The sequence below is a fragment of the Ciconia boyciana genome, chromosome 1 (assembly GCF_034638445.1).
Source record: "Ciconia boyciana chromosome 1, ASM3463844v1, whole genome shotgun sequence".
Taxonomy (NCBI): domain Eukaryota; kingdom Metazoa; phylum Chordata; class Aves; order Ciconiiformes; family Ciconiidae; genus Ciconia; species Ciconia boyciana.
The window spans coordinates 69,880,253-69,899,627 of NC_132934.1; the positions used below are offsets into that span (position 1 = coordinate 69,880,253).

A 19,375-nucleotide genomic window follows, 5' to 3' on the forward strand; every position below is an offset into this window, starting at 1 on the left:
AATTTATTCTCTACCACTCTTGAACAATAAATCAAGAGTAGAGTCTCTCTTGACAGAGATTTGCAATAGCCTAAGGATCCCTATCTGAAAAGAGCTTTTCCTTTTTCAATTTTTCAAGTCGCTACTGGCGCCGATGGAATCGATTCTGCAGAAGAAAATGCCGCGCCGCTGTCAAGTCCAATGTTTTCTACTGGTTGGTGATCTTCCTTGTGTTTCTCAACACCCTTACCATTGCCTCTGAACACTACAACCAGCCAGACTGGCTCACAGAGGTCCAAGGTGAGGATAGTCTGATGGTTCTGTTTATTGTGGTCAGTGTCAAAAAAGGGGGCTGAGGGAGGCCCTGATGCATTAGACCACACAATGTAAAAGGAGCATACACAGCTCCAAATAGTCCTCTGTCTGTGGAGGACCTTAAATAATACAACAAAATATCTGCCTACAATGGGAGAAGTTTCAGGGAAAACACAAGTTCCTCATTTCCAGCCAAAGCAGTATTCCACTGGGTGTAGGTGAAATCAGGAGCTTATGCTAAATATATATTTGCAGCAACTGGATTTCCAATTTATGGATAGCTACTGGGAGCCACAGGTCCTCCAAGGTTTTCCCTGAAATGGCATTTATGATAAATTCTAGATACCAAGGAGGTGAGGAAGGAAGAGTGATTTGTAAAGTTCTTCTGTCTGCAGAACAGTTGAATCCTCACTGGAGGTGAGAGCAGCTGAAAGGCTTAATTAAGCAACAGTAGGTAGCACAGCAGCTCTTCTATTCCCACTCTCATCTGCAGATGACAAGCGTGATGGGAGGTTGTGCACAGGAAGGCATGTCCCTGCCATAGAGGTTGTGTGGTTGTGTAATACATCACAGCTGTATGTGCAATACATAAGAATCGCTGTAAGCATCTTCGTAAAACATTTCTGTGAATGAGATGCCCATGCTTTTGAAGTCCATTCTTTGACCTAACCTTTCTGACCTAACTCCTAAAGGAGTTAACCTTTCAGACTGATCCCAGAAGGGGTTTCTTATAGGCAAGGGCCGATGGTTAGCTGTGGTGATCTTTTGACTAAGTTTCATTAATCTGTTTCTGTTTGTTTTTCATGAGACACTGCCAATAAGGTGCTGCTAGCTCTTTTCACGGCAGAGATGCTGCTGAAGATGTACAGCCTTGGTCTCCAGGCCTATTTTGTGTCCCTCTTCAACCGCTTTGACTGTTTCATTGTGTGTGGAGGAATCCTGGAAACGATTCTGGTTGAGACAAAGATCATGTCACCACTGGGCATTTCGGTGTTGAGATGTGTTCGTCTCCTAAGAATATTTAAAATCACAAGGTACTTTTGTGCTTCTTTGGGAATAAAGGAGGGCTACTGCTCAATGCACAACACATATAGGTACAAGTCAGTCACATCCCTGTTTTTTCACTTTTTCTACCACTAATTGGGTAGTGAGAGTGCTAGGTTGACAGTCCTCATCTTCAGAAGTCTGTGGCAGGATGGGGAGGGCTGTACAGACTGGATATCCCTGATGTGAGTGGTAAGGATCAGTGAGCAATCTGGCATAGGGGCCTGGAGACACTTGATACCATGCAGATTGTTAAAATGAAATCTGGAAGGATAATGTGAGCTGAGCTTGGGCTCTTAGGGTTCCCTGCAAAAGGGAAAGTGAAAACAAAACAGCAGATATCCTTGTGACCTTTTCTGTTGCTTTATGGTGACAGAGAAAAACTGTTGAAAGACTGTTGTGAGCCAAAACGACATTTGACTGAGGAGCCCATGCCAGTTCCAGTAGACTCAACAGTGGCCTGAGTGGGAGATAGTGCCCACACCAGCAGCTATAGGCAAAGGATGTTGCTAGCCCTTCTCCTTCAGAGGAGTCCAGCATGAAGCAGCAGCTTAACGAAGAAACCAGACTTTTCCAGACTCCAGTCTCCCCTCTTTTTCCTTTTCCTTCTTTCTCCTCTCCCTCTGCATAAAGGCACAGTGTTGTCTATTAAACAGTTGCTGCTTCCTGCAGTCAGGTACCTCCAAAACACCAGCTTGGTTTGGCAGGAGTTTCTCAGCTTGAGGGGAGGTTGTAGGAAAGATCAGCTCCCAACTTACCCAGATGGGAGCTCTTGGAACAAATCTATCCAAGTGTTCACCCAAAGTAGCACAGGGCCTGCCTTTTCCCATGTGGGCAACAGTCAGCACCTTATAAAAAGCTTGACTGAGGTGGTGAAAGAGTGCGTTTTCTGCAAGCTCAGCTACGAAAATGTCTCTAGAATTGCTATAAACTCCCCCAAAGGAAATTTCTGACAAATTTGAGATAAAAAACACAGCGCATGAGAAAAACAAGACCAAAACTGGAAGACAGTCAAGATGGCAGAGCTGTAAGGCAGAAAAAACAACAGACTTGGACTTGTACATCGTACGAGATTTACCCTTAAAGCTTCTGAGCCTCAGCTCTCTGGCAGGGTGGATGGTTTTCAAGGTCAGATAGCAGAGACAGAAAATCAGTTTACAGTCTCAGAGAGAGAGTCCAAAGCAAGCCTACAACTATTAAAAAAGAAAAAAAGGTGGTCTGTTTACACGTGTGATCATAGAAGAGGGAAAAATGTTCCAGCTAACAAGAGTTTCCAGCAAGAAAGTCATCTTTGCCCTTTCAGAAATAGTGGGGATCTGGTCTGGTGACTGTTTTTCCTGGATCTTTGGGTCTGAAAGCTATCATCACTGAGTCCCAGGCCTGGTTTCTGAGGAAACCAGTAGCTGTTTCAGGCATTGGGTAATCAGATACACCCAGGGCAACATACCAATAGCTATAAAAGCATAAGCTTCAACATAGCATCCTGGAGAGGTCATTGTTTTTTCAAGACATTTCTCCACTCCTACACAAAATATATAATCTAGCTAAGAGAATTCTCTATAGAAAGGCAAATGCTGAGAGAATATCATTAATACTTTAGGAAGCTTGAGCTCTTGGAGTACTCAAATATTCCTAAAGATTCTGGCAGAGATGTAATGTTGGAACCAACCAGCAGTAGGACTAGTTATATTTACCTTCATTCTGCAGCAGAACTAAAATACAATTTTTCATGGAAGCAAATGTTACCTGGAATACTTCTCCTGCAATTTGTACAGGAGTCTATGTGTAAAGCACAGAGCTGAGGAATAACTTGTAATGAATAATGTATTAATCAGTTTTTGCCTTCTTTCCTGTTCCTAAAATATTGGCAAGTAGGTTGCCGTAGTCTCAGATTTATCTGTGTTTTTCAATTATTCATAATTTTCTTCATGATTTTTCCCCTCCGTGGGTGAAGTTCACCCTCATGTGGAAGGCCCTAGCACAAGCCTCCAAAGCAGTATTTTAGGCCCACTCATGTCTTACTGCAGGAGAGAATATTCTGGCATTAAAGCAAAACTTTTACCTCTGATGTTCTCCAGTAAAATACAAATTTTTCCATTATTCACTCAGCTCTAAATACAACGATCATTTATTGACAATGTTATCAATACTGGTGGAATACACCACCTGAGTGCAATGATAATACAGAAAGATACAATCCTAAAAACCTGGGAAGGGTAGGAGGGATGATAGTGTAATGTTTTATGTCAAATATATATTCATGAGCAGTGACATGGGGACATACAGTGGAGATGGAAATAATGATAATCAAGGGCATTAAAAAGGCACAAAGCAGGAAGATTACTCTGGTGAGAGTATATTAGTAGGTAGCCTAATCTTTATATATTTGTATGGATTTTCCATGGTAGACATCACGCACAAACAAATCCTGGGTGCATCAAGATGATACACTTCTAGGAAAAACACAAATATAGCTCCCTAATATAATAGAAACAAATAAAGACACCATCAGATGAACAATGCATCATTTTAGAAACCACATTTAGAATTTCAAGAGCAAACATTTCTTCCAAAATTATAAATACTCTTCAGAATCATTTAGTCTTGTACATTAGACAAGCAGACAAAATAATCTGTTTGTTTTATTCTCCCTAATTTTACAGGGCTGTGCAGAAAATGTCCCTTTGCTATGAGAAGACAAATTATTTTCTCTTTATAAATAGTCCTTTACTGCTTTATAAATCCCTATATTTAGTCCTTTATACTTAAAAAATAAATCCATTTATTTGCAACAGCATACTGAAATTTGATATTTTATACCTAATCCTGCTACTAGATATGTCACTGTTAACTGTAGGGAGGAGAGACAGGACGCCTTTTTTTTTTTGTACCTGCTTTCAGAGTGGTTTTAAATTGGATGAACAGTGTGGGAAGCTTTCCTACAATGAGACTGCCAGCTGTTGCTACTGTTTTAAGCTCTGCATCTGTGATTGCCAGTACCATAAAGACATAGTGGAAGGCAATGGAGAGGAGAGGGAAAAGAATAAAAGAACACTTAAGTTCTAATCCAGTTCTGCAATTGATTTTTGTGTGAGATGTTGAACAAACCATTTAACTTCTCTGCATCGTTCCTCCATTTTGAAACAGGGATCATAATCATGTCCTACTCACTGGAGTTTTGCAGTGCCTCATTCACTGGCATCCTCGAGGGTCTGAGATCTGCAAGTGGGAGATGTTAAGAAGCACATTCATTTCCCGATAAGTCTGAGGAAGCAGCACTGCTTTCTCTTGTACCTCCCATTATATGCTGCCTGGTCCAAAACTTCTGATTCCATCCAGCAGTGCCATGAGATTTATTGTAACTGTTTTTTCTTTGTAGTATATTAACCAAAGAGGACAAAGTAATGAGACACTTTTTCTTCGTCTGGGTTTCATCCATTCCTGACTTAAAAGCCTTGTGTTTCATTGAGTAACCCCAGATCTCACTTTGAGGGGGTGTTCATGTTATTTCTGCAACCACCTAACCTCAGATGGTAACCTCAGTTCAGGCTTCTAGGACACTAAGATAAGACAATTGTGATTTTCACATCCCAGTCAAGTCAAGCCTTCCTTATCATCTCCTTTTTCCTTTTTCTCCTTTTTTTTCCTCTGATTGGTTTGTTTACTTTTCTAATGGTGCTGTATTTCTAGCTAGTACTCAGTGCACAGATAAAACAGCACTAATCTTATCGCCAGGTCGTCTCAGTTAATTGCTTTAAGTTTGACAGTTACATAAGAAACTGAATCTCAGGTATTGAGGCATTTGTAAGAAATGCAGAGCTGATAAAAGTCTGTGCAGTTGCACTCTGAGGTAGCAAGGCATTTATGCTTAAAGTGAGTCACTGAGAGTATTCAGATGGGTAGCATCTGAATACTCTACTGTATGCCTCTTAAGGGCACTGCTAGAAAGACCTAGAAAATGTGTGTCCTGGCTGACATTGGAGGGCTTGGAGAGATATTCTGGACCCCATCAGTTTCTGGTTTAAGGATGCTAAAGTCAGTTGAGTTTTGTCAGAAATTAATTTTTCCCTTTTCCTGTGTCACTTTCCCTTCCTCCCAAAGTGTGAAAGTATGTGAGCTGTAAGCATAAACGCAAATGCAGCGAGCTGTTACATTGCACATTCAGTGCGGACATTTGGTGGCACTGAGCCCACAGCTTCCATGCCCTTACCTTTGCTCTGTAGTTTTTCATTGTTCATCTGTCTAATTGCAGTTAAACTTTAAAGCATTCTAGTTTTCTCTGAAGTGCTGAAGCTGGGCTGGAGGGAAAACATCACAGTTCTCTTTGAAGCTCAGCTCTTGGAGATGAACCAGTTGCTGAACTTCAGAGGACATGGTGGTGTCCCTCTGCAGATCAGATTGCTAACCTTCATAAAGTGATTGGGCTGCTCAAACATTCCTGTCTTCCATGGGAAGTCTTCCATGGAAAGTCTTCTTTTTACACTGATGTTTTAAAAATATTAATTTAACTGGAATTTTAAGAACCCTTGTCTCTAATGACTACACTACCTTCAGAACAGATTTGTATGTGGAAGGATCAGGCTTCCTCAAAGGAGTGAGAGCACTAGACATGTCTGCCATCCTTTTCAAGTGGAACTTTTGTCTCCGAGGAAAATATGGCTAGAGATTCAGAGTCCTCTAAGGAAAGAAAGGTTCAATGTTATGGGCTTTGGGAGAAGGGAGTAGAGGACGTTGGCCATGGTGGAATCTCAAAGCATGGTGGCAAGCCACAAGAGGTGGTGCTAGAAGGAAGACAGAGATCCCAGGCAAACATTACTGGCTTGCTGACCTGTGAAAGCTGTGGAAGCTTGCTAGTAATGTGCATTCAAAATGAGGTGATTGGAAGATGACAGCTAATCTTCAGCCCAGTCTGAAAGCTCTGTCAGGCTCAAAACTGCATAAAAGAGAAGTGGTCATGACCTGCTAAGCAGTAGACTAGGAGTGGTTGAGCAGATGCAAGATCGAAGTGGAAGTTGCTTCATGGGTAATGTGGTGGATTCTTTAGAAAATTTTTCTAAAGCCTTTTTCCAACACGTGGCTACTCTGCGGGCTGGCAAAGAATGCAAGCAAACTGACATGCTGCAGCATAGCATGCTGCTGGCATTTCTTTGAACCCTAAAGTGGGACCACAAGGGCAAGAAGATCCTTCCTCTGCATCGTACATCAGTCTGATCTGGGCACAAGCCTGAATACACTGGGAGAATAGGTCTTAGTCATCCTCTCTCTTGAACAAAGCTCTTCCAAAGTGTTCTGCAGCCTATTTGAGGAACTATAGTGGGTTTAATACCCAAAAGAACAGTGGTGGTGTGCTCTTTCAAGAGCAAAGGAAACTCTGGACTTTATGGGTGTAGATCTGGAGTCTCTTCTAGGGTCCATGCAAAAGGACCTTTAATATCTTTCTCATTCCTCTCAGTCCCAGAAAGCTTAGCAACCTCTATCTGTGGGTGAGCCCAAGCACATACTCACATACACCAGATTTTGGACAAGTTTGTATTTGCATCCAAACTGTTTCCCCATCTGCTCTTGTTAGTTATTACAGGCCATTCTCTGGAGTGAGGTATTCTGGCTGCCATAACATCTGTGACTGTTGTAATGAGGTTGGTTAGAATGTAACTCACTGAAACAGCAAGAACTAATCACCATATATTGAGATAAGATTTGCAAAGCCTTAGATGGAGAGTGCTGCAATAATCTTCTGGGTGTGCATATGGGCTGGGGGGTGGAGGGAATTGTGTATGTACACGTGTGGTAGTAAAATTACTCATTAGTTGCAGTAGGTCTCATTATGTTAGGGAAGCACATCAATGATTCACTGCTTAACAGGGTGTTTGGAAATGCCTGCTTATACGCAGAAGGCAGCCTGAACCAATATCCTGTGCAGTCCGTGAGCACCTGTCTTGGATTGAAGGAATTTTAACTGCCTCTATTTTCTCTCCCAGATACTGGAACTCCCTGAGTAACCTTGTGGCTTCACTCCTGAATTCAGTCCGCTCCATTGCCTCCCTGTTGCTGCTTCTCTTCCTCTTCATTATCATATTCTCACTTCTGGGGATGCAGCTCTTTGGGGGCAAGTTTAACTTTGATGAGATGCAGACCAGGAGGAGTACGTTCGACAACTTCCCCCAGTCCCTCCTCACTGTGTTTCAGGTAAGGGCAAGAGTGGTCCCAATGGGGCCAACACATTGTGTTTACATGTGGCAAAACAGAGAGCAGGTCCTGCACCCTTCCCCTGCAGCCTGACAGTCCCCGAGACTGGACATCAGGCTAACAGCTCCAGGAGCAAGGTGCCACGCTGTGCTGCCAGCACAGGGGTATTCCCTCCCAAATTGGGGAACCAAAGCTAAAACCCCTGTGTGTAGCAAGGCCACCAGGTCTTAGCAGGGTAGGACAAGAGAATGGTCATTGCCATGTCCCAGGGCAGCACCTGCAGGCCAAAGCCCAACCCTACAGCTGTCCTCCCCCCTCCCACAGTACCGGGGAACAAATAATCTGCTCACAGCACCAGAGAAGTAAGCGAATGGCCTTTAAGATGACTGCAGTTTTGGGAGTGATCAACCAAGAACATCAGGATCATGATTTTATGTGCAAGGTGAAGGGAAGTGCCAGGGAGGGCTGTGCTGAGGGCTGTCTTCAGTGCTATAGGTTGTGCAGCCTGTCTGAAACAACAGACACGTGGGAGGGAAATGCCTGTGAGAGGTGGGGAGACCTGAGCAGAGTTGTCTGGGAGAGCTGTTTGGCTTCAGCCATCATCTTCAAGGGGACATCAGGGGTTTTTTTACACTTTGAGCACAGGCTCTCTTTGCATTCTCCTTGTTCTGTCTTTTTTAATTTTCTAGATGGACACAGCCAGAGTCTCCAACCATCCCGGGGGAGGGGGTGTTCTCTAGGATAGTAGATATCTTTGTGTTAATGGGGTTTTCAAATTCTCTGTGTGGTCTAACACTGTATCCCTTATTGGTGGGAATGTGTCATTTAGATCCTGACTGGGGAGGACTGGAATTCGGTGATGTATGATGGGATCATGGCTTATGGCGGCCCCTCTTTTCCAGGAATGTTGGTCTGTATTTACTTCATCATCCTCTTCATCTGTGGAAACTGTATCCTTTGATGCTATTCTTTTCTCCAAGTGGGGCTGAATTTAAAGTCACCCTTTACTACTTTGTTATGTCAGAAAATAATGAATTTCATACCTTACATTTTTACCTTTTCCCTAGGTCTGAATTTTGGCTTTACACTGCCACAAGTTAAACAACTTTGTTTAATTTTAGCTAGTGCTAAGGCATATAAACAGTTGTAAGAGCCAGCTACGTGCCAGTTCCGCATGCTAGCTTTTATTTAGTATCTTTACATGTTTAGTGTTTTTATTTTTCATTCCTCTTAATTCTCTCATAGGTTTTTCTTTCCTGCCTTCTCCAGAAACTAATCTCTGTGTGTACCTACTGTACTTACTGTATATTTTTACTTTAATTGCCTTTTCAGCAATATATTCCATGTGCTTTCACCCAAGCCTTATGTGGAATAAAAATATGTATAATCTACAATATGCTATATACAAATGCTGCAATAGGAGTAACATATGTTTGACATAATTGATTTATGTGAGATCATATATTAATTCATGTATAAACTAACAGGAACCATGTTCCATTCAGTTACTGCAATCTGTGTGTTCTTCAAACAGAAAATTGTGTGCTCTGTTATCTTCCAGCCTGTGCTGGTGTTAAGTAACTTCAGTTCTCTCTGGCTTCAAGGTGAAGTGAGGGCACTGTACATATCCCAGGAGGTACAAAGCACATTGCATGATTAGGCTGTGAGTGTCTTTTCACAGGAATTTGCATAAAACATAGAGCTATGGTTCTGTTCCATATCTCAGTTTGCTCCAAATTTGTTCATGTTTAGTTTCTGCTTCCCTAATAAATGACCCTCCTGTATCAGAGGTGACATTTCTTTTTATACTGATTCTTCTATAAAGCCACCTTGTAGTCTCAGCCCAGCTCTTCTGGCCTTTCCTCATAATTCAGATCTCTCAAACCCTGTTATTTGACATTTCAGTTGACCTGCATGCCCTCTCTTCAAAGTGAGATGGTGCAATTCCACTTATCTGAAGGTCGAGGTAGGCAGTCTGCCTGACAGCTTAAAAAAGCTACAATTTGGATCTCCTTGTGAACTTCAGAGGAAAATGTGAGCCAGCTCTACATGCTGGCTGACTTTGGAGCCATTAGACCTTGGAGCTCAGGGAGGGGGGTGACTGTATTTCCAGACTAAACCTTGAACTGGGGTTTACTTAAAAGTTATCACGGCGTAATAAGACGCACTCTCAAGTAATTTATAAAAGAAGCCGATGTTCAGATTTGTAACATGAGATCTGAACACTGACTAGCAAGACAAGAAAACAGTTGTGATTTCCTGCCCTTCAGCTACATGGGCATGACTGGCCATGCATGGACTCTCTGCTAGGAGTTGGCAGAGTTGTCAGCTCAACCCTTCAATGCCCAGACTAAATGAATTTCTTTTTGGTTGCCTCAGAAATGCTAATGAGAGTGCTATGCTTGCTGTCCATAAAATCCACTCACATCTGTGGGAATACCTATAATGAGGTTGCTCGACTCAAGTGCATAGGCCAAAAATGGAAAGCCCAGGCGCCTTATGGTATGAGGCTCTTGAATATGAGTGCTTTAATAAAAGGGACCTAAGCTGTCAAAGATGCAAAGCATTCAGTGCTCCCCTTATCTTCAGTGGGATTTGTTGCCCAAGGCAAGACTCTTTTGGGAAATCGGAAACTAAAATGTAATTCTGGACTTAGATGTTTTATATCAGTCATTCTGTTGTGAAATTTTGGAAACCCCACACAGTGTGTTAGCCATTTGGATGGAAGGTGCTGGATATGCACATCCTGAACATTTGTGTGAAATGGAAGTTTGGAAAATCTGATGACAGGTTGCTAAAAATTTTCAATTAAGAAACCTTTGGTATGTTGTTCTGCAGTTTTCAAAGCCCATTTTCTTTAAGTAGCACACAAACAGATATCCTGCTGAATGTATTTTTGGCCATTGCTGTGGACAACCTTGCCGATGCTGAGAGTTTAACATCTGCACAGAAAGAGGAGGAAGAGGAAAAAGAAAGGAAAAAGCTAGCTAGGTAAATCCAATTGCATACACCTATCTATACTCATGTGCATGCATTCCTGTGAGTATAATTACACACATTATGCACATATATATGAGCATGTAAGTATGTGTGTATATGTAATATATATGTATAACTTCTCTGTGGCTGTGTATAGATTATATATATGTGATTAATGTAATTATATATGGAATTATGTGTATATAAATTTTTATGTAAAAGAATTCAAACTAAAGGACAAAAAGGTGTCATGAGCTGGGAGTCCCCACAGTTGCAATAATGTGAGCAGAGGAAAGGAAGTCTGGGTGACTGATGAGCTTTCAGGGCATCAGCAAAGAATGAGCGTGAAAATGTTGTCATTGTTACAATCCCATTTGAATCTCCCTATTACCTTCTGATCGCTTTGGACCACAAGGTGTATTTTCAGACTGTCATTCCCATGACAAGATTCAGCAGCTTCCTTCTCTTTTGATGCCGCATGCTGTTCTTCTCTTGACAGTTCTTTTAGTGTTTCTGCAGACTCTTAGGAGGCACGAGCTGAATGTAGAGCTTCTCTGTCATTCCCAGCTGCCAACAGCGGGGAAGCCTCTCCTTACTGGTTATTTCTATTCACTGTCTTCCAGGCTGCTTGGAGGGGATCTCTTGAGCAGGTCTTTCTGCTTCATCCTGCAGGCTAGTCAGCAGGTTTCCCTGGCTCTGGGAGCGCAGTGAGGGGCAAAACTTTGTAGGCAACCTAGTGGAAGTCCACAAGATATGGATTGAAAATGGTTCATGCCTTTGTCATTGGGTGAATGAAGAGATCTCTACTGACAGACCTAGAATACACATGTGCACAAACACACAGGAACATACTTCCCCACATGCACATACACACCCACACCCACACAGACCTGCCATTGAGAAACCTATAAAATAAAAGGATGCTATATAGAATTAGAGCAGAGTCTCTGCCTTTGCCTGCAGATGAAGACAAGGTGGAGCTGCTGGTATGTAAGCTGGACTCAGAATGGAGGTGCCAACCAGCTGATTGTTCTCATGGTGTGTGCTGTACTACACGACATTCCTGAAAGGGAAACAGCTTTTCACCTTTGTAATTCTTTGCTTTTTATCTTGTAAAATTGTTAGGACTGCTAGTCCTGAAAAGAAACAGGAGATAGATAAAACAGCTGTGGAGGAGGAGACAAAGGAGGAGAAAATTGAGCTGAAATCAATCACTGCTGATGGAGAATCCCCACCTGCTACCAAGGTAAGGTCTGATGCCAGCCAGCACTCTCTGTGCAGTGATGGCATGAACAGCTTGGGTTTCTGAGGGAAGGAAAACAGTCTGCCTTGTCTGATAAAGGCTTTGCTGCTTCTCCTTCCATTTCTGTCAGATCAACGTGGATGATTATCAGCCCAATGAAAACGAAGAAAAGAGCCCATATCCCACAACAGAAGTGCCAGGTATATATCTTCTTCCTCTTATCCCTGATTCGACAAAGAGAAGTTCCAGTTGCTAATGCACATAAAGCCAAATTGTGGTAACAAGTATGATGAACATGTAATCCTTTCATGACGGGACAAGATGATGTGCTTGCCTGTGTTTGCACAGGTGTGGACTTGGTCCTTTGCAGTCCCTATACTGATTAGTTGTATTTGATTTGGTTCTCTGTAAAGCTCTGTATTTCCAAATACAGAGCTTTACAGAGAACCAAATCAAATCATATACAAATCTCTGTATATGAAAATATACATATGACTTTGTTTTCAGTCTATTTTTTCAGTACTCAGTGGTCAGGGGAGACTCACAACAGATACTCATGAAAGGCAAAGTGCTGAAGGCCTTTTTGCACTTTTTTCTAAGCAAAAAGGACAGTGTGACATTAACATAATTCTAAAGGCATAAGATTTCAGCCTAGAATTGGAAAAAACAAGCTAGAGCATTAGTTAGGCTAGTTTTCAAGTCAGTTGGACCTAATTAACTTCATCCTCAGATACTTAAAAGATTGGTTGAAGAAATCTCAGAACTTCAAGCAGTTTTTCTTCAAGAGATCCTGAATGGGGGTGGGGTTGGAGCAGAAGAATTATAAGTGAGTCAGTTCAACTTCCATTCTTGGAAAAGTGCTGGAACAAATGATTAAACAAACTATATGACTCCAAGATAAGGAGATGACTAGCAGCCAACACAGATTTGCCAAGAACGAATCACATCAAACCACCCTTATTTTCTTCTAAAAGGGGCTGATGAGACTTGTAGACAGAAGAAAAGAAGTAGATGTCATATTCTTTAGCTTTTCTAAGGCTTATGACTGTCTCTCGTAAGCCGGCTAGAAAAACATGGTCTAGATGATTGTGAGATAAATTGGTCAGATCCTTTATGTGGAGAGCAGTGATGGCCTCAGTAAGGTTCTACAACCCAAGGGCCTCTCCCAAGTTCAGTTCAGTTCATTGTTAATGACCTGAATGATGGAGGAGGAAATATGCTTATTACATTTGCAGACGACATGACGCTAGGTAGGACAGGAAGCATGCTGGAGGGCAGCATTAGAATTCAAAGAGCTCTTGAGTAACTGGATAAATGGTCTAAATAAAATTGAAAGTGCCAGGCTCTACATGTAGACAGGAATAAAGAACTCACAAATAAAGGATCTTGGGTGACAGCTAGTCAGGTAACAGTCCTTGAGAAAAGAATCTGAATCTTGCGATCACAAGCTCAACAGGTGCCAATAATATTTTGCTGTCTTTCAAAAGGCAAGCAAGTAGTGAGATTTATAAACAGGGAAAACATGGCCCTTTACTCCAGTAATGGGTTTCTTCTAACTGACCAGTGAAAGCTAACCAGAGCAAAGCAATTGTTTTATTCTGTTCACCATTGATAAGATCTCAGCTGGGATATCATATCTCATTTTGGGTGCTCTGCTTAGGAGAAGTGGGGCCAAATTGGAAGGAGTGTAGAAGAGCATGGTGAAAGCAATGCTAGTAGGAAGCAAGAACTAAGATTGAAAGAACTGTGGTCATTTGAGCTAGGAAAGGCAGGAGAAATATCTTCAAATGCCTAACAGCCTGTTACAGGTAAGAGGGGAATTATCTCCATTATGAAGAAGTAACAGATTTAAGATTCACACCAGGGGAGAATTTTCTAATGGTGAGGCTAGAAAAGATCGTGAAGATGGTTGTGGAAGCCCAGCATCACTGAATGCTGTTAAGAACAGGTCAGAAAAATATCTGCCAAAAAAGGCTTAGATATAATAATTAGTTGATAGTGGCTTAGCAGAGGCATGAATCAGGGGGCCTTCTGTGATCCTTTCCTGCTCTGCTATTCTGTGTTTCTATGATTATGTAGCAGGCTGTAATAGGTAATAAAACACATTCTCTTCTATTCCATGATTCCTAATAAATGTCTGATAATAGGTTGATGTGATAGGGTAAAGGAAAACACAATAGTTCATTTTAAATAGATGGACAAGGGTTTCAGACAAGCAAAAAGGAAAACTTTTCATTGTATTTGATTTTCAGTACAAAAAATCCCCGCATTTGCTATGCTTGTATTCATCCATATTTATAGTCCATTTATCAGGAATAGAGTGTGGTTCTAACACCATGCAATACTGTTTTAACATTGCCTGGGGCAGGTCACTCTGGCTTCCATCTTCCCAGCACCTCTATAGGCACAGGCTCTTACTGGACACACATCCCCAGTTGCTAAGGGGCTTGTGGGAGTTTTTAGTCAGAAGCACAAATTAAAACAGCTTGATACAGTTCTGTTTCTGTTTCTCAGCTGGCTTGGATTTGCAGACCATTACATTTTTTTCAAGTGAAGGTACAGTCATCTGTATATCAAATTTAAGCCTACTGATAATAGAATTGTGTTTTAGTTACCTTCTGTGGATAGCTTAGAAATGGTCCAGCATGTGAACTATATGACAAAAACTACATCTGCCATTTGTGTCATGGACATTTTATCTGCAGCCGTGCATACGATTAGAGCGCAAAAAATTAAGTAAAAACACTTTTAACTCCTGCCTTGGGGTGCCAATCCCTGGCTTGGCATACTTTTGAACAGAATCTAAAATTTGAATGGATGGTCAGGTTTTCTCTCCTCTCCTATTAGAAATGCAAAGGAACAGCATCCTGGTTATTTGCCATTGTATGATGCCATTTCTAAACAGGCCTATTCTCTGAACAGTTTATCAGTTCTTTGTAAGGAGTGCAGCTGATCTCTAACAGCTCACAAAATTACCTGACCACTTCCTTCAGAGTTCATGGAAGTCAACCATAAGGCTCAGATGCAGTAAAGTTTTGTAAATCCCTTGTTAGATCAGATTTACTACAGTCATCTATTCCGTTCTGCTGTATAAAGCTCAGAAACACCAAGCCCGTCTCAGAGCTGATGTGGCATGTCACATCTGCCTTGTGTTGTCAGTTTTGGGGAACAAGGCTCCAAGGCTTTCCCCGGCATTAGCAAGCAAGAATTTCCCACTCCCCACATGTACCCCTGTCCAGTTCCCTTGCAGCCATCTGACCAGTCCAGAGTCCTGCTGATTGCTGATCAGTCCAATTGTGGTACAGGAGATGCTGTGCAGCCATATACAGCCCATCTGGAAACACACCTTTTCTTGCCCACTTGCATGTGGATCCATTTCAGCTGTGCTTGGAGTAAAGCATCCTATTGCCTCTTAGATGCAGTCAGCTGGTTCTACCTGTTTTCTGTTTATGATTTAAGCTGTTAATGCCTGTGACCTTTCCATGGCTGTGTACCATTCCATCCTCTGAAAACATCCTTCACCCTAACCCAGTGTTCAGAAACAATTTGAAATGGTCACTTCATTTGTTTTCCCTTTATTCTTTCAACCTACCTTGCTCAATGTCCTATTAGTTTTCGCTGCCTCAACCAGTTTTCTCAATAACCTCGTCTGACTCTATTTGCTACACAGTGTTGCTCTTAGCCCCCAGAATACTCTGTGTACTTGCAACTCATCAGATCACCTATCCTCTTTGTTGGAAGGAGAGACTAGTTCTTCCAGAGATTTGTGTACACTAGAATGATTATTATGATGATATGTTTATTATAGGAAGACAGGGAGCTAGTCTTGGAGTCTAGTACAAAAACAGACAAAGAATTCAGAACGTCAGATGAAGGCAAAAGCTTGGGATGATTCATGGGAGCTTGAAGCAAAGCAATGTCCTTACACAAGAGTTCTGGTCTTTGTACAGTAAAAAAAAAAAAAAAAAAAAATCCTCATCATCAAATTTCTCACTGATGCTGCACTGTAGCCTGTGTGTGCTCATAGCTTCACAACCAAAGGACATCACCATTCTAATGAAGCATAATTCAAGATGACAGTCCCAGATTTGAATTTCCTTGAACTGTAGGAGCGTTCAAACCTAGATCTGAACTTGGAAGCCCTGAGTAATGTTTTTTTATGATTTCGTGGCAAGCTTGACTGGAAGGGTCACTTTTTAAACACAATATACCTTAGGTATAGAAAGCAGTCAAAGAACAAGTGTTGGATTGCAGCCGATGTGCCGCCCAGCCCATCTGTGAATACCATGTTGACCTTTGGTTCTACGAATGCTGGTAACTGTGCAACATACTGTTTCTATATGCAGGTAGATAGCTTAGGTAGTGACCTGAGCTGAGGCTGTAATCATGTTATTCTTTGTGTAGCTGGGCCTCAGTGTTTCCTTTCTTCTGTGCCCTACACCCTACTTCAAATGTAAAGTATTTAGAACGTTATTCTTTATCTATGGCTGAGGAACTGAACGTGTTTTCCAGTCTGAAGGTATGTGGTTGGCAGAATCATTAATATATTTCTTGCTGTATTGCAGACACAAGAAAAAGAGGAGAGGAACAATGTTCTTTATGGTCTTCATGGGGTTGATCCTTCTGCTAAGAGTCCATTTTCCTGAGGCGTTGTTCCATACCCATTTGAAAGTGTTTTTTTAAGCATTCCTCCAAGTAAAAGGAAAAGAATGATCTAATAGTGAAGGCACAGAACAGGGACTCAGAATGCTAGCCTTTTTAAGTAAGAGCTCTCAAATATCCTACATGATCATGGGCATCGGTATTCTGAATTGTTAAAGAAGAAAAAGAATTTCCTTACCTCAGTCCTTGTCAGCCCACTCTGAAATCTGTAGATAAAAGGTGCAAGTGCAAACTATTGTAATATTATATAAATATGAGCATTAACATTAACACCAATTTTACAAGTACTGTGCACAAAAGTACTTCTGAAAGAATATTTCTTTAACTAATAAAGCCTGTAGAAAGAGTATTATAAAGTATATTACAACATAAAATTGAGCTGCTAAAAAATAGACAGGCTTAAAAAGTACAAACTCTATGTACCAGCTCAAACACCTATCCAAAAATCTATCAAGTGAATTTGAGCTGAACTCTTGCTACTAGAAGTGTAAAGAAAGAATCCTATTTGCATGCATTGAAAAGGCCGCTTTTCTCCTGCCTCCACCATCTAGATTAGGATCTGTGCTGATTCATCTGTTCTTTCTGGTGTGTCCATTACCAGATCAAGTACAATACCTGACCCTAAAGGAACAGGCTCTTCCTGGAATTTATCTCACTTTATGGACTCAAGATAAACCTTTTAACTAGAGTTTCCTCCTTTGTATTGGCTGGAAGGATGAATCAGTTGCATCTAACCTGTTGGGCTCCTTTCTTAAAATATTTTTTCCTGTCTTGCTGATTAAGATTGGGATCTTTAAAATGGCAAAATCCTCTCATGTCATTTACAAAACAGCATCTGACTTCAGCAGGTAGAAGAAATCCTCAAAGGTAAAAGGTTCTCTTCCACATACCACTTAGCCCACATCTCTGTTTTTTTCCTTGAGGGTGCTCACTGATCTGCACAGTGCCTGGAGATCTGCTCCGTAGGCATCAGGTTCAAAAGCCTCAGCCTTGTTCCCACCCTTTCAGTCTTCCCCCCACTGAATTATGAAAGGGGACGATTTTAAGAATTTCTGATGGGTGTAAGTCAAAGTGCCCATGCTCCATGTTTGCTCTGGGGCATATGTGCACTCATCCAGACACAATCCCAGATGTGGCAGTGGCTCCATGGAGAGCCTTACAAAAAGGAGAAAAACAGATCTTGATAAACTGGAGGAATGGCCTGAAGAAAACAAGATGCAGTTCAACAAGGATAAGGTTGAAGTGCCACTCTTGGGAATAGTCAGCAGCAAAAATGCAAAGGGGGAAGTGACAGACTAGGCAGCCGTTCTGTGGTAAATAATCTGTGCTTTGTGCAAATCAAAAACTGATGGCAAATTAATGCCAGAGTGTAATTAAAAGAAGTGCCTATGAAGCACATTTAAACAGGAAGATAGTATTATTAGATATAAGAAGTAATCCAGCTCTCCACTGCACCAGTAGAACCTCAACTGCAGGTTAATCCTGCAGACAATCTGAAGGAAAGTAGCAAGAATGATCAGAGACCTAAGGAACACAACACCTCAGGAAAGACTGTTGTTGCTTTGCTCTAGGAACCAGAAATCCTCACAGAGGCATAATAATGGTCGTCAAGTATGTAAAAGCCTTCCGCAAGAGGAAGGAAATTCTCTATTTTCTGTGTCCATGGAAAATAAGAGAATAGATAATGGATTTAGACCATCGCAAGAAAGATTCAAGTCATTCATTAGAAGAAGCTTTTTTTTTCAGAAGGGACAGAGAAATAGCTGAGGAGACTGTTGTGAGGATATTGTGGATTTACCACCATTAACGATTTTACAGAGGGACTAGATCAATTTCTGCCAGGGCGAGCACTGGGCAGCAAATGCTGCCTTGGAAAAAGGAAGTGGACAAGGAACCTCAAGCTTTCATCATCCTATTTCAATGATTCTTAGTTTTTAGCTCTAGTTATGACAGAGACAAATGCCCCAGCACTCCAGAATGGGTTGTATTTTGCATTAAAAGACAAAAATGCTTCTTGCAGCAGAGGAAGATGAGGAAGAACCCGAGATGCCTGTTGGCCCGAGGCCTCGCCCGATGTCTGAGCTGCACCTCAAGGAAAAGGCTGTGCCCATGCCTGATGCCAGTGCTTTTTTCATCTTCAGTCCTAACAACAGGTATTTAACAGACTGCTTAGCTGGAACAAGGAGGCAGAGAGCAGGTGACCCCTTCCACACTGGGCCCCAAAGGTTATGTGGTGCAGAGCTCCCTTCCAGCGGTTCATATCAGAGACCTCCTTTGACCAGTCTCTCCTTTAAAGGCCCTGGCATGAAATCGTCATGAAAGCACAACTGTAGGGAGCCCCCTGACAATATTCAATGGGAGTTCGTGGCACCTGCAAAGCTGTTTGGAGACACAAATCATGAAAGCTTTGGAAATAAGGGACTTGGAGGCAAGTCAGTAATTGGAATTCCCCAACATATTCAGTTCCAAATTGCAAGCAAGCCATCATGCAATCAGTCAAGTGTGAGGCAGGAGCTTCCTGTCCTAATGGCTGCTCAAAATCCACTCCCAGTAGGGAGTTCATGTATCTCTGCTCATTCCTACGCATCAAGAACGAGCATACAAGAAAAGGGAGGAGGAGGATGAGAGTCCATAGCTCTGAGGGGAGGCTGAGAAGAATAATTCTTCTCTCATGCTTTTCACTTTGGCTCCTACAATGTGGCTTCACATTGCCCCACCTGTCTTTCCAACACAGATGTGTGAGACGAGTACTGTGAGTGGAGGGCTGAGCTATGACACAGGGGAATATATCTTTCCAAGGGTGCAGAAATGAGCTCACTGCCCAGTGGTCTGTGCAGTACCATGTATTCCAACATCTCCTTTGGGGACTTGGCCTCCAAACACAGCCCCAAAGTAAGGCAGGGCTATAAAAGCACAGCTGAATTCAGAGCCAGTCTTTCCACAGCAGAGCTTGTGCCACTCCTCCCT

The 19,375-nt window shown here is 41.9% G+C and overlaps 1 protein-coding gene across 50 annotated transcripts in view; it reads left to right on the top strand.

Annotated features, from left to right (window-relative positions):
- The window catches only part of CACNA1C (calcium voltage-gated channel subunit alpha1 C), a 495,028-nt gene that overhangs the window by 381,868 nt on the left and 93,785 nt on the right, over positions 1-19,375 (top strand). For all 50 annotated transcript variants that reach the window (XM_072873331.1, XM_072873361.1, XM_072873386.1 and 47 more), the window contains 8 exons: positions 119-279; positions 1,103-1,328; positions 7,317-7,524; positions 8,354-8,474; positions 10,401-10,515; positions 11,629-11,749; positions 11,877-11,946; positions 18,429-18,561. In XM_072873331.1, the coding sequence (XP_072729432.1) occupies positions 119-279; positions 1,103-1,328; positions 7,317-7,524; positions 8,354-8,474; positions 10,401-10,515; positions 11,629-11,749; positions 11,877-11,946; positions 18,429-18,561 (1,155 nt within the window). The remainder of the gene's footprint in view (positions 1-118; positions 280-1,102; positions 1,329-7,316; positions 7,525-8,353; positions 8,475-10,400; positions 10,516-11,628; positions 11,750-11,876; positions 11,947-18,428; positions 18,562-19,375) is intronic.